Source organism: Carassius auratus, chromosome 12 (genome assembly GCF_003368295.1).
Source record: "Carassius auratus strain Wakin chromosome 12, ASM336829v1, whole genome shotgun sequence".
NCBI classification, from domain to species: domain Eukaryota; kingdom Metazoa; phylum Chordata; class Actinopteri; order Cypriniformes; family Cyprinidae; genus Carassius; species Carassius auratus.
The window spans coordinates 17,236,177-17,249,868 of NC_039254.1; the positions used below are offsets into that span (position 1 = coordinate 17,236,177).

The following is a 13,692-nucleotide window of genomic DNA, read 5'->3' on the forward strand; positions in this document are numbered from 1 at the left end:
ATAGGACCAATGATAATAGCTTACTGTACAACCGCAGCTGACTGGGAGTTACAAAGGGATTTTTGTGCAAGTTCTGAAATCTGAAAACTTTTGTGTGAGTACGCAAAATCTAGCTTTTGTGCTTACGTGCACTTTTAGGATGAAATCTTTGAACAGTTTTATAAATGAGACCCGAGGAGCGTGTACAGACGTGATACTCTCTGTTCTCCTCACCTTGTAGTCCATCTGCTCAGAGCAGTTGAAGACGTAGACCATGATGCCGAGGGCTCGGCCCAGGTCCTTGGTGGTCTCGGTCTTTCCGGTGCCGGCCGGACCGGCAGGCGCTCCGCTCATAATAAGATGCAATGACTGCGTCAGAGTGATGTAACACCTGCATTTGAGCCGAGAAGAACACATTTCAGGTAAACAAACACAAAAGTTCAATCACATAAATACAGACTTCCTCAAACTCAAGTATTTGCCTGCGGCTAACGTCCTGCTATTGCAGTGTGCTGCTGATGTGATCAGCCTGAGCAAACAGCTCGATTCTGAGAGACAGAGCTCGGCTAAATGCATCAGGTTTTACCTTACCTTTAACGCTGAGTTTGGTATATTTACTGATGGCCTGTGTGCAGAACAGAGGTGTTTATGTGTTTAAGCAAGGCTATTTGGCAAGCCTTTGACCCTGAAGAGTCCTTCAGTGAAGATCATTTGCATTAATAGATGAGGATGGCACGGTTTTACGTGATTAACACAAACAGGCAATGCTCCTGAATCACATCCTCTGCTGGTTCAGGAAGAACAATCTAATGCTGTTCCTCTTTAGTGAATCGAAATATACAATACGATCAGAACAGGCTGACTCCTTAAAAATGACTCTTATGAGCCAGATCTTTATACTGAATCAAAACCATACAGCAGATCCAGTGCACTCCAATAATAAACAATTACTCTTAAGAAGGTGTTTTTTTGTTTTGTTTTTTTTTTAAGTACAGGCTCTGTATGATTCTTTATGTTTTTGAACGGAAATGCTCACAAGGGCTGCATTTCTTAGATGAAAAATACAGTAAAAATTTTGAAATATTATTACAATTTAAAATAGCTGCTTTCTATGTCAATACAGAGTCAATGGTAATTTATTGCTGAGAATTTTTAACCTCATTACTCCAGTCCTTCAGAAATCATTCTAATATGCTGAATTGCTGCTCAAGAAACATTTCTGATTATTATCAATGTTGAAAACATCAATATTTTTTGTCGAAACTGTGATACATTTTATGTTTCAGGATGCTCTGATGAATAGAAAGATTGAAAGAACAGCATTTATTTGAAACAGAAATATTTTTTAACATTATAAATTAGGGATGAATGACATTGGATTTCTGCCGATATCCGATATGCCAATATTTTTCAACTCATTTTGGCTGATACCGATACCGATATTTTTCCTTTTGTTTTGAAACAACAGGAAGTCTCTCCTGTGTAGAAATGATAAGATAAATAATTTTTAATAAGATAAATAACAAGAACTTATTGGTTAGAATTAAATAAACAAAAATGAAGTTTTTTGACAGTACACAGTAAATTAACAATATATCAATCAGTGCATTTTTCCCCCCAGAAAGATTACTCTAACATTTTATTTTAAGATTTAACATATGTAGATGGTCTAAAGCAAAAGAGTTGTAAAAATGATGAAAATCTTTTAGAGCTTATGATTTGTTAAAACATAAACAAACGTATCGCACATTAATGAATAAATGAGTATATATAAAATTATTTAATTTACAAGTGTCAAGTTTGTGATTTTTTAATCTATAGCCTCTGACCTTTAAATCAAAAACATAGAAAACATTTTTTAAGCCATCAATCACTGCTTTTTTTAATCAGACACATTGTTAACATATTCATCTTATACTAAGACATATCGGCATATATTTTCATATCGGGCAAATATTTACGTTTAAATCCATTATCGGCTGATTCCAAGATCAATCCAATAATATTGTGCATCCCTATAATAAATGTCTTTACCGTCACTTTTGATCTGTTTAATGAAAAAAAAAAAAAAAAATTTCCCATCACGTAAGTCTAATGGTATAGTGTTTGTTTAGCTTGCGTAAAGTAGGTTCACATTCTGAACTAAGCAAAATACAAGTGAAATAATTTGGAAAAACTTATTTGCAGGTTAAGTAAAACAAAGGATGAATGACGTTCAGTGGCCGTCCTATCTTAATGGAGCCATCTGTGCCCCGGTGTTGTATTTTTGCATCGTCTCGGTTCGGTGTGAATGAAAGGCAGGCGTGTGACTCGGTCAGCATAGCTCAGAGACTGACCATATGCTCAGGAAAGCACACTGTCATTGATTTGACTATCAAACAGCAGAGTCTCTGCTTTGTGATGGTTTCAAAGGGTCGAGACGGACCCGCCTAAGCAACCTGCCATCTTCCTTTAGCATAAGGGCATCTGATGGGACACGTTCGCTCTCTAATGGCTCCTCAAATGAGTCACTCCAAAGCTAAAGCTGTGTTTTTCTGGCATCTCACCTGTCTGTGAGTGGCGTGATGACTAATCGTGGAGTGTTGCCCAGATACTCGTATGAATAGAGGAACTGGGCGTCGCAGATGTTAGCAAAGCAGTGCTTCTCTCTCTCGCTCCAGCGGTGCCGCAGTTGGGAGAGCCAGAGAAAGGCCTGAGAGTTCTCCACCTGAGGGAGATGATTATGAAGGATTAGCATGAGGAAAATATCTCACCTGAGCTGGATAAAAACATTAGTGCGCTTCTGAGCCACTCTACAGCGCTTTTATTAGGCCTTATATTCTACTAAACTGCAGGTCTTCAAGTGAGACCAAAATATGAGCAATCACATGAGAGCACATTGAGGGTTGGATTATGGAGGCAAATAGAGGCAGTATAGAATATCCTCTTATGAGACGCCTGCAGGCTTTTTCACATGACTAACGCTAGTGCTGGTCACCTGCTGCAGCATTCACCTTATGCACTGTGATGCACTGCTCAAAGCTCAAACCATTTCAACTGTGGTCTTCTGAAGGCCATCACTGATTTTCAGATGATTCGCATGACTTATGCAAAGTGTTTGCAATAAATTCTGATTCTAGTAGCATTAAGAGGCCCTGGACTATATCAGAAAATAAAAAAAGTAGGTAACACTTTACTTAAAGCATTTATATGTAATGCTAAATGAAAGTATTTTATTGCATTAATTATTGGCTTGTAATGCACATTATAATGCATTGTTATTGTTTTTCATGAATAATAATTATAGTAATTACATTAATATATTATAACACTTATTTATTTAGTGAACACAAGTACATTTCATGAAAAAATATGAAAAACACAATGTATTGTAATGAACATTATTGAATACCTTTATGATGCATGATACATAAAGGCTTTAAACTGTTACCAAGATTAATTGCAATTGTTTTATTCTGCTCACATTTAAAGTTTTTAACAGTAAGAAAAAAAAATGTATACTTTTGTGAACAAATATATTTCTTATTTATTTCTAAGCATTTATCTCTTGCAATGTGAAATATTCTAAATAAATACCTATGTAATTTATTAAAAAACATTTTGATTATGAAAAGCATAGTAAAATTACACTTTGAGTTTATATTAATTGAATTGGAAATGTTTATGCATATAACATTACTCTAATAATGGAGAGGAAAACAATTCTACTTAATACAAGCTAAATATTGTCCATATAATATATGAATTGCTTTGGCTTTAGTACAATGACAGTATTGACGAATTATATTTATATTTTCATATGTACAACTTAAATCTTACTACAGTTCTATGCTTTAGCCTGTCTAATATTAAAACGTTTTGCAAACCCTTTGCAGTAGATAATATCCCATCATATCATCTTTGAGTGCGGCCAATATATGAGACCAAATCACATGAGAGCACACGGAGACTTTGATTTTGGAGGCAGTATTAAATCTCGTCTTATGCACTCATCTGCAGATATCTGAAGGAAACTCAGTGTCAAGGATGGATATGACAATAGGACAGATGAGACAGTACCTTCTGCTGAATGATCTTGTCCACCACATCTCTGGCGTGGACGTCAATGGTACAGATGGTCATGACTTTCTGCCGGTCTCCGGGAGTGAGCTGGCCGATCAGCATGGTGATGAGGGTGTTTAACTGACTCACTTGCTTTTTATAGTACTCCTTCATTGCATTCTCATATCCCTCCTCCAGTCTGGAGAACGCCATTCCTACATCAGTCGACCACCAGATCTGAGTACAGGTGAGCGCCACCTATCCAAACAAGAAGATACACTAGGCCGAAATACATGATCAGCATAGCAATAGTCAAAGGTGACATGAATGTCAGGATGTCTTTGACATGTCTTTGGTTCAGTATGTCTGATATTGTATGTTTGTGTCCGAGATAAAGAAATCACATGTGCCATGTTTTCAGAAATCTACTCTTCGCATTTATTTAACATATGGTAAAAACGTGATGTGGTGAAAACAACAAGTAAAAAGTAATAATATGCATCGTAATTTATTTAAAGAAAAAAAAAACTATATTTATTTATTTATTTATTTAAATTAATTTTATTATGTTTGCTTATTTATTTTGAGAAATATTAAATGTATGCATTTAGCAGATGTTTTTATCTAAAGCGACTTACATTGAATTCAGGATAACAATTTTCTCCTAACATGTGTTCCCCGGGATTCGAACCCCTAACCTTGCACTTGCTCTACCACTTGAGCTACAGGAACACTAATAATAACAACCTTAATAATAAAACTTTTTTTATTCATTTTGACTTGCAAAACAAATAAATAAATAAATAAATAAATGAATTATAATTCTCACAAATGTATATATATTTTTTTTTTAATATTGGTTTCATGTGGTTTTAGGGCTAGTAAAAAACAATAACACATATTAAACTGATAATTCAAACTTGAATATGTATGTGCATTTATGAAAAGGTTTAAATATAATTAAAATAATTTTTATTTTTTTCTTTACTATGACATCAGGCCAGTCGTTTAACCCAGATATTTTTTACTAAGCTTCCAAATCAATATCATAATGAATTAAAACTAAATTAAAATGAAAACATGTTCACTACAGACGCGTTGGGCTTAGTTGTTCAGTTTGTGAAGCTACAAAGAAACTGTCAATGTCACACATTTGATTAGTGACCTAGAAATACTGCAGAATGTCTTCATTTGACATTCTTTCATTAAACTTTTATTCACAGAATTAAATGAGAGTTTGAATCCCAGAGTTGGTCTGAAATGTTTCAGCCTCACTGAATAAAATGAATAATCATGATTTAAACAGATATCCACTGTGTTCCCATCGCTATCGCACAAAACACAAACTCCCAAAAAGCAGGCCTTCGTGAGGTTTGATTCTGTAAGCTCATGGAGACTTACAGATAGTAGTACTGCCAGAAATATCTCCAGTTCCTCCTAAATATTCTCTCATTCAGAGGAAACCGGTTCAGTACCTGAGCGGGATAGTCGAACAGCCACTGCTCCCTGGGCTTCTCCTCATAGGCTGCCACGGCCTCGGTCATCTCGTGACGCACGGTGGCCCTCATGCTGTCCAGAACACGGTTCAGCCACGCTTCCACCTGAACATGCGGAACAGCCTGATACTGTACATTGGTTCCACTAGAAATAAACTAATCATCCATGAGCAGACGGAGCAAAACTCCACAGGAATACAGAACTTCTGGAGCTGGAATAGACTGAGTTTTAATCCACAGCAGATCCTCCAAACATGACCACATGAGTGGTGTTTCTCTGTCTCTGAGTCTCTATGATATTCTGGACCGCAGACGTGACAGCAGTGGCCAACAGTGATGTCCGCTCATGAAAAATAGACATCTTTACCCTCTATTCACACATTTGATCACTGGGTCAAAGACAAGATGTCGCATTTTGGTGTTTGCACATGATTTAATTTAGAAAACCAATTTTATATAAATAGAAAACATATCTAATTCAACTGAACTCTCTACTAATGTTCCATACAACTTTTGTGAAAAATATGGGTGAAATAATGTTCTTTGTCATTCAGCATAATATATATATTTATGTAAAAAATGAATCAGACCTGTATTTCTTAAAATATATGAAATATTAAGTGACCATGCTAAATCTGGTTATATTTAATTATCATAGCAAGGATTTAAAAAAAAAAAAAAAATATATATATATATATATATATATATATATATATATATATATACATATATATATATATATATATATATATATATATCTATATATATATATATATATATAGATATATATATATATATATATATATATATATATATTAGTATTTTAGGACTCCACTGTGATCCTTAAATAGAATATCTCGCTCTAAATATGACTGACAATATTTTCTGGTATGTAAACTAGCTTTTTTTTTTTTTTTTTTTTATATAATTGTAAAAATTGATTAGTCTTCATTTATTGTTCAGAATTAGACTGGTCATTTCTTGACATTAGACATTTCTAATTCATTAAAAAAATTTTAAAAAAAATTCTGAAGCTGAATGAAACTTTTATTGTTTTGATGCATGAAAATAAATTTTGGTCCTTGACCCTATTAAGGATTTTGTAAGCATATTGTGCATTGAAACATGACAAATTACACCACATGTGCAAAACATATTGAGTTCTGCCATGGAGAACGACTGCTGTAATCAAAAACAACTAAATATTAATAACTGATTATGTTCTTGTATTAGATGTATGCTTAATTTCCAGTAAGCTTTTAGTTTTTTCTATCCATTGTTTTGAATAGTAAAATAAAACCCATGTTTCCTGTCATTTGTTTGTTTGTTTTTTTTTTTGTCTAATCATTTTCTCAGTTAAATAAATACCTAAACCAAATGAGTGTTTTCTTCTTCAAGATATTTTGATCTTGTAGGGTCATTAAAAGCTAATATTGAGAACTATCCTCCCCGGACATCACTTGTGGCCATACTGTACATCTTCAGTTAAAATCTGTGGGATTATTTCATATTTCAGTCCCTTAGAAATGTAGAAGCATGCATCATCTCCACAAGTTATTATTCTTGTCTGTAACAATGTGCCCGCATGCAGCATGTACCACTATCACTATTTCATGTGTCGTCTAATAAATAAATGAATATTTCCTAATTAAAATGCCTTTTGTAAAGGTATGCTGCAGAATAAGAACACAGAGTGTCTCTGTCTCCGTAAACAAACTCCTCTAATTGCCCTCATGATCATTTGCGGTGCATTGTGGGTAAATAATCCCGAGGCTGGCTGTACCTGGCCTGTGCAGTCGCAGGGCTTGTTGAACTGGACGTACTCGTCCTCCTTACTGAACATCCCCAGCCCTGTCTTGGTGGGCTTACCGCCTGCGTCCATTTCAAACTTCAGCTTCGCCATATTGTCAAACAACTTCGACAGATGCTTCTGAACCTGAGGGAAAAAATGTACGGCTTCACAACTGCACAGCTGCTATTTTGGTTCAATTTTTTCCTAATGTGACATATGGAAAACTTGCAGTGTGCCTTCAAGACAACTTAAGAAACCACAATCAACACTGCCATCTAGTGGGAGCAGGAGACAAATAATGGCAGCACTGCACTGCAGTTTGGCCATGAGCACTGCTTCCTCCTAAATTATTTTAGGCACATAAACATGTGATGTACCTGGTGAGGGTTAGTGCCACTGGACAGGATGTCCAGCAGATCAGCAGAGGAGATGAAGTAGAAGCGTGGGAAGGCCAAGCGCTTGGTGTCCAGATACTCTGCCAGGGCTTTTTCACAAAGAGACAATCTGCAAGAACAGGGGAATGATGCTCACCCCCTGAATCTGAGAGATAATCAGTTTAACACAAAGCATCACGGTACACTGAAGCATTTCATGTGTGCATTCTGAAATGAGCGTGTCCTGAATCAGGATCTGCAGTCAGTCACATGACACAAATGATCAAATAATATGTATATTTTAGTTATTGTGAATGAGATTCATGAGATCTAGGAGAGGGTTATCAGTGATGATAAAATGTATATATTGTATGGCTTCAGAAGATGTGGAATATAGTGTAAGGGGATATTAAGTTCTTTAGATTTATGACACTTCATTGTTCTTTTTTTGTGGCCGGTAGCGATACAGTACTGTATATCAGTAAGACAGCACACAATAATATTTATTCCAATTTCCAAGCTCTGCAGTTTTGTCATCTGCCTCCTTTAATGATCGAGTGCTTAAGTTGAAAGGATTCTGACTGGCTGTCATTGATTTTATTATTCATCAGCTGGACAAAAATGACTCTGAATGTGATTCCAATGAATTGTTCTGTGTTGTCATCACTATGATTGTTGTGTGAACTCTTCAGTCTTATCAGTGTATTTGATTTGTTTTCCAGAACAAATATCGAATTATTCCTAAACCAAGATATATTAAGAGAAGCAAAATGACATCAGATGATTTTGATGCATTTTTTTTCAGAAAACAAAGTCCTTTTGCTTCTTAAGTAGATGTATCTTACTGATTTTAGAATGTTTAGATATTTGTGCTGGAAAACAAGACAAAAGTAGGTCACACTTTATTTCAGAGTTCAATTCTCACTATTAACTAACCATTAACTATGACTTTTGCCTCAATTAACCCCTTATTAGCGGCTTATTAGTAGTTTATAAGGTAGTTGTTAAGTTTAAGGTATTGGGTAGGATTATGGATGTCATGCATTACATGTACTTTATAAGCACTAATAAACAGCCAATATGTTAATAATAGACATGCTAATAAGCAACTACTTATTAGTGTGAGTTGGACCCTATACTAAAGTGTTACCCAAAAGTACTGAGGAAGAAATGTATTATTATTATCATTGTTATTAATTATTATTATTTTTTTTCTGAAAATGTTATAGTTAGTGTAATAGTTTAAAACGTGGGTCTGGAACAACATAAACACATCGATCCAGAACGCAGCTGCAGACCTGCTCTGAATGTCCTCCAGTTTGTTGTAGAGCCCGGGTTTATTGGTGGCCTCCACAACGTTAGGTGTTTTACTGGCGTCGTGCGTCAGCTCTTTGAAATCAGTATCAATACCATCGAAGCGTTTGGAGTCCTGTGGAGAAATTCAAGACAGAATGAGTCAAAACAACTTCATCTGCCAGAGAGGAAAAACCCCAAACAACCTCTGACATTCTGAGGAACATCTGTGCGTCTGGCCACAGGCGCCCAATGGTAATTATCCAAATGTTTTCGGCCAAACGCACACGATGGACATTTTCATTTCTCATCTAGATCTATGAACACAGTGCCAGAGGGCAGGACAAGATGCTCCCTGAATCTGAATCTCACATGTCTGTTCAGCATTTTATTTTTAGTATGCCATTTGTACATTCCTGCAAATCTGAGTATCGGATGAATATTCAGAGAAGAAGGAATGATATCAGAAACACATCAGGAGAGCCGACCTCTGGTAACTGAGAGCGAATGTCGTCAGAACCGATGAAGATGCTCTCCAGGTGACTCCACGTCCTCTGAACCTCGAACCAGATGGAGATCACGGAGTCCGTCACCGAGAGCTTCCGCTGCCACGTGGAAACCTCCTCCAGGAAGAAGGAGATGTACTTCGACGTCATCAGGTTCTGCAGCTGCACCTGGTTGTCCTCCAGCGTTTCGATCAGCTCCTCGCTGGACTTCAACAGAGGGATGTTAGTCCGTGGATGAGGCTCAAAATCAAACGCCATGCTGGTCCAGGTGGCGTCCAGCTCATTGAGCACCTTCTCCATGCCCATCTCCTTCACGGCGCGATCCACGATGCTTCTCACGTCGTCCTCGAAGTGGTGCAGGTTGAGGCGGAGCAGGTCGGCCAGCGTGGTGTCCTTGTCCATGGTGAAGCGCACGCCGGTGGCGTTCATCAGCTGCTGCCAGTGGCGTGGACGGATGGCTGGGTTCTGGAGCTCGGCGACGGCTCTCAGCGAGACTAGTGTGTTCTTCACGGTGCCGTCCAGCCCGCTGAAGGCGTCCCACGAGCGAGCCTCTTTGTCCAGCGCGCGGAGCTCCTTAGAGAAGCGCTTGCACTCCATCTCCATGTCATCCACGTTGATCTGTCTCCAGGGCGTCGTCTCCCAGGCCTCCAAACAGGACTTGACCACCAAGACCAGATCCCACAGCTCCTTGAGAATGGGCAGCTCTTTGCGGCACTGCTTCAGCTGTTTGTAGTCTGGCATGTTGACTTCAAAGAGATTGGCGGACACAATGAGCCCGGCCATCATGGTCTCCTTCTCCTGGATTTGGCTGTGTGCTTCGTCCAGCATCTCGTGTGGATTCACACAGTCAAACCTGAAAACAAACCGAGGCAAATGCATGTTAGTGATGGTGGTCAGAAATGAACTTTTCCATGAAATCAAAATGAAAGTTTTGTGGGTGTTAGTATCAATATGTTAGTCTTAAGGTTATCTATGAGGCAGTGTGCTCCGAAACAGTGACAAAATTTGCATTTAAAACAGCTCAACAATTTTTTTTGACGTCACATCGCACTTCATCTTCTCATCAAATCATCTGACCAATCAAATGCTCTCTAGAATCTGAAGCGCCCGCCCCCTGCACTACAGTATAAATGGAAGCTGACTGAGATCTGTCACTTGTTCACAGTGTATTATTTCCTGTGCGCTGAATGGCTCGTAGTGCAAATAAATAAAAAACACACAAACAAAACCAAATAAAGCCCTGCTGCTCGTGATGATACATTGATGTGTAAAGACACAAAACGATCGGTCTGTGCAAGAAACTAAACAGTATTTATATAATTTATCTCTGATTGACGCAATGTCCGAACTGTTAGAACTCTCTTGAGCGCGTCCTGTTGTGCGCGTTCTCAGCGTCTTGTTCTTGCTTTATTGCAGACTTATAAGTGTATAACCGCCACCAATCTCTAAATTGGACCATTCACACTCCTAATTGAGATTGTAGTTTGGAGAGACAGGTGGTGATAATGCACTTATAAGTCTGTGATCTGCCATAAAGCAAGAATAATCATTTTTTGTCTTTAAACATCAATGTTTCATGAGCCCCAGGGCTTAATATGGTTTTGTTTGTGTATGTTTTTTTATTTATTTATTTTGTATTGTATGTTTTAGCCCTGATTCCCATCCACTTCCATTGTAAGACTGATAGACTGCAACGGTTTGAGCTAAATATCTCAGTTTGTGTTCTATTGAAGAAATAAAGTCACCTACATCTTGGATGCCCTGGAGGTAAGCAGATAAACATCACATTTTCATTTTTGGGTGAACTATCCCTTTAATCAGACAGTACTGATACCAATCAACTGTTTCAACATCAACGAAGCCATCTGGAACAGAAGCTGTGATTATGTTGGTTTACATAGACTGTTTAGTGTGAAGCTGGAATATCATGACAAAAATCATTATTATTATGAGGAGAAGTTGTTTATTTTTGGCTACAAAATCTTTTAGTTTGTTTAGCTCTCTTTGCGGATTAGAAAATCCAAACTTCACATTGGTTATTTCAGTAACATATATTATATAAAAGCAGAATATATTATATAAAGAATATCGTGACCGCTGTAATAGATCTAGTTTAATTGTTCAGGGGAATTTTTTGCTACCTTCTATTGAATTTAGGGGGCATTTTGGTTCGTTTTTCTGACATTTTTGCCCAAATCTCCCACAGAGCCATGATTACTGTTATCCTCCAGACTGTATCATGTACCTGAAAAAGTCTTTCTTGCGGAACTGCTCTCTGAAGGTGTACTGCTCCACATCGAATGAAGCACTTTTCCTGCGCAGATTAGCCACCTCGCCAGCCTGCAGCGGAGCAACCTGCTGCTTCACCAACACCGCCTGCTTCTTTATGTTATTCCACTTCTCCGGCAACACCTGTCCATCAAACAGAAAAACAAGTAAGGTCTCAAAATGCATTTTTTAAAAGCTGAACATGTCTGTCTAGTGCATTTAGAGAGAAAAACTATTTTAAAGTAATAAAAAAGATAATCTTAATCGTGTCTTAAATTGCCAAATGAATCTATTGCATTTATTACACTAGCTACAGTACATATAGATTTTTGTGAATATGGCCAAGAACAATCATGCAAATTCTTCACTGGTCTAAAGAACACTTTACATTTACTGTAGAATCAACCCACAGTCAACCTAGTGTTCTGTGGGTTGATGCTATATGCTAATAGAGTTTGTCATGTGAAATCTTGGCCTCAGTTTAATGGCTTTATCAGTCAGATTCAGTAAAACAGTGGGTCTGTGCAGTATTTTATAGATAGACGTACCTCTAGCTGTTTGTACACAAGCTCTGGGAGTTCCTGGTCATAAGTCTTCAGCAGATCAATGGTGTGCTGCAGAGGCTCGAACATCTCATCTGTAGTGCTCTGACGCTCTTTAACAGCCATCAGGTAACCCATGATCTCCACCAGACCGTTATAGTCTCCCTCCTCCACCTTCTTACCCAGACCAGCCTCCGTCAGCCTGATGAACTCCTCCAGGTCAGACAGACTACAGCCACAGGCAGAACAGATCAGACAAAACGTGTGAAAAATATCAGGCAGACCATTTGTTTCTTTGTTTTTTGTTTTTACTTACTTACCTACTTACTTACTAACTTATTTCTGTATGCATGTATGTACAGTATGTATGTACCGTATCTATTTATTTATTTACTTTGTCCTAAATTCCATTTTATTGTTTAACCTGTTAAATGTCACCCCGTCCCGTATTCGGGACGCCTACGTTGACTATACTATATTACAATCAAATCTAATCTAATCTTGACAAGCTATGTATCGTTGGAAAGGTCTAAGACTCCCAAATATATATTTTACCAATATTTTTTGTTAAAAATTATGTAGGAAAAGTAATGGATGAATTTATGACAAGAGTGCACCCTCAGAAATCTACATTACAAAAGGAGCTTTGACCTTTGTTTAAAAATAAGACTTCCTTGTTGCCTTTTTCTCTATCACATTTCAGAAATCATCAGAAGTCATATATCACTTGAAAACATAAATTCTCAAAATTCATCCTTCAAAACCCATTTTAAAATCAGACATTGCATTACCATGTAAATGGTACATCAAAATCATGTTACAAAATGTTTTCAGTGATGAATTATAAAAAATTAGGTTTGTATCATGCACATTCAAGTCTATCTTCAAAAATGTGAGTGACAGTTAACAGGTTAAATCTTTCTGGATTCCTCTTTAATGGTTAAGTTTTTTACACTTAAAAAACATGTCTCATTATTTGAAATCATTAAACTTACACAATTTAATAGAAGTGTTACAAAAATTAAATTTTTAGGGCCCCATGATTATTATTATTATTTTCATATTCCATTTTATTTTTCCAAATTTGTTTGTTTGGCCCAATGAACAGTTTTCTGAAATTCTTTGTTTTATATTTTAATTGATTTGTTAATCAAATGTAGGCAAAACATTTTACTAGTTTAATGAATTTTAAGCAAATCAAAATGAACAGACCCTTTATTTATTTATTCTGCTAACAAAGTGCTGAAAAAGTGCTGGCGTTTACTGTTACATTTAAAATATGGAAGAACAATTGTTCAATTATTATTATTACTTTGAGAAGTAAATTGCAGTATATAACAGTTCTGTATTTCTGTCATAATTTCAATTTATTTTGCATCAATGGTACTGACCCTGAAAATT

At 36.8% G+C, this 13,692-nt stretch overlaps 1 protein-coding gene across 1 annotated transcript in view; it reads right to left on the minus strand.

Annotated features, from left to right (window-relative positions):
• dnah9 (dynein, axonemal, heavy chain 9) overlaps positions 1-13,692 on the minus strand; it is a 95,127-nt gene that overhangs the window by 61,488 nt on the left and 19,947 nt on the right. Inside the window, exons 18-27 of the mRNA XM_026277343.1 lie at positions 12,298-12,520; positions 11,727-11,893; positions 9,464-10,334; positions 8,981-9,111; positions 7,686-7,812; positions 7,300-7,452; positions 5,496-5,621; positions 4,039-4,278; positions 2,526-2,686; positions 214-370 (exon numbers count right to left, since the gene is read on the minus strand). Coding sequence (XP_026133128.1) covers positions 214-370; positions 2,526-2,686; positions 4,039-4,278; positions 5,496-5,621; positions 7,300-7,452; positions 7,686-7,812; positions 8,981-9,111; positions 9,464-10,334; positions 11,727-11,893; positions 12,298-12,520 — 2,356 coding nt within the window. The remainder of the gene's footprint in view (positions 1-213; positions 371-2,525; positions 2,687-4,038; positions 4,279-5,495; positions 5,622-7,299; positions 7,453-7,685; positions 7,813-8,980; positions 9,112-9,463; positions 10,335-11,726; positions 11,894-12,297; positions 12,521-13,692) is intronic.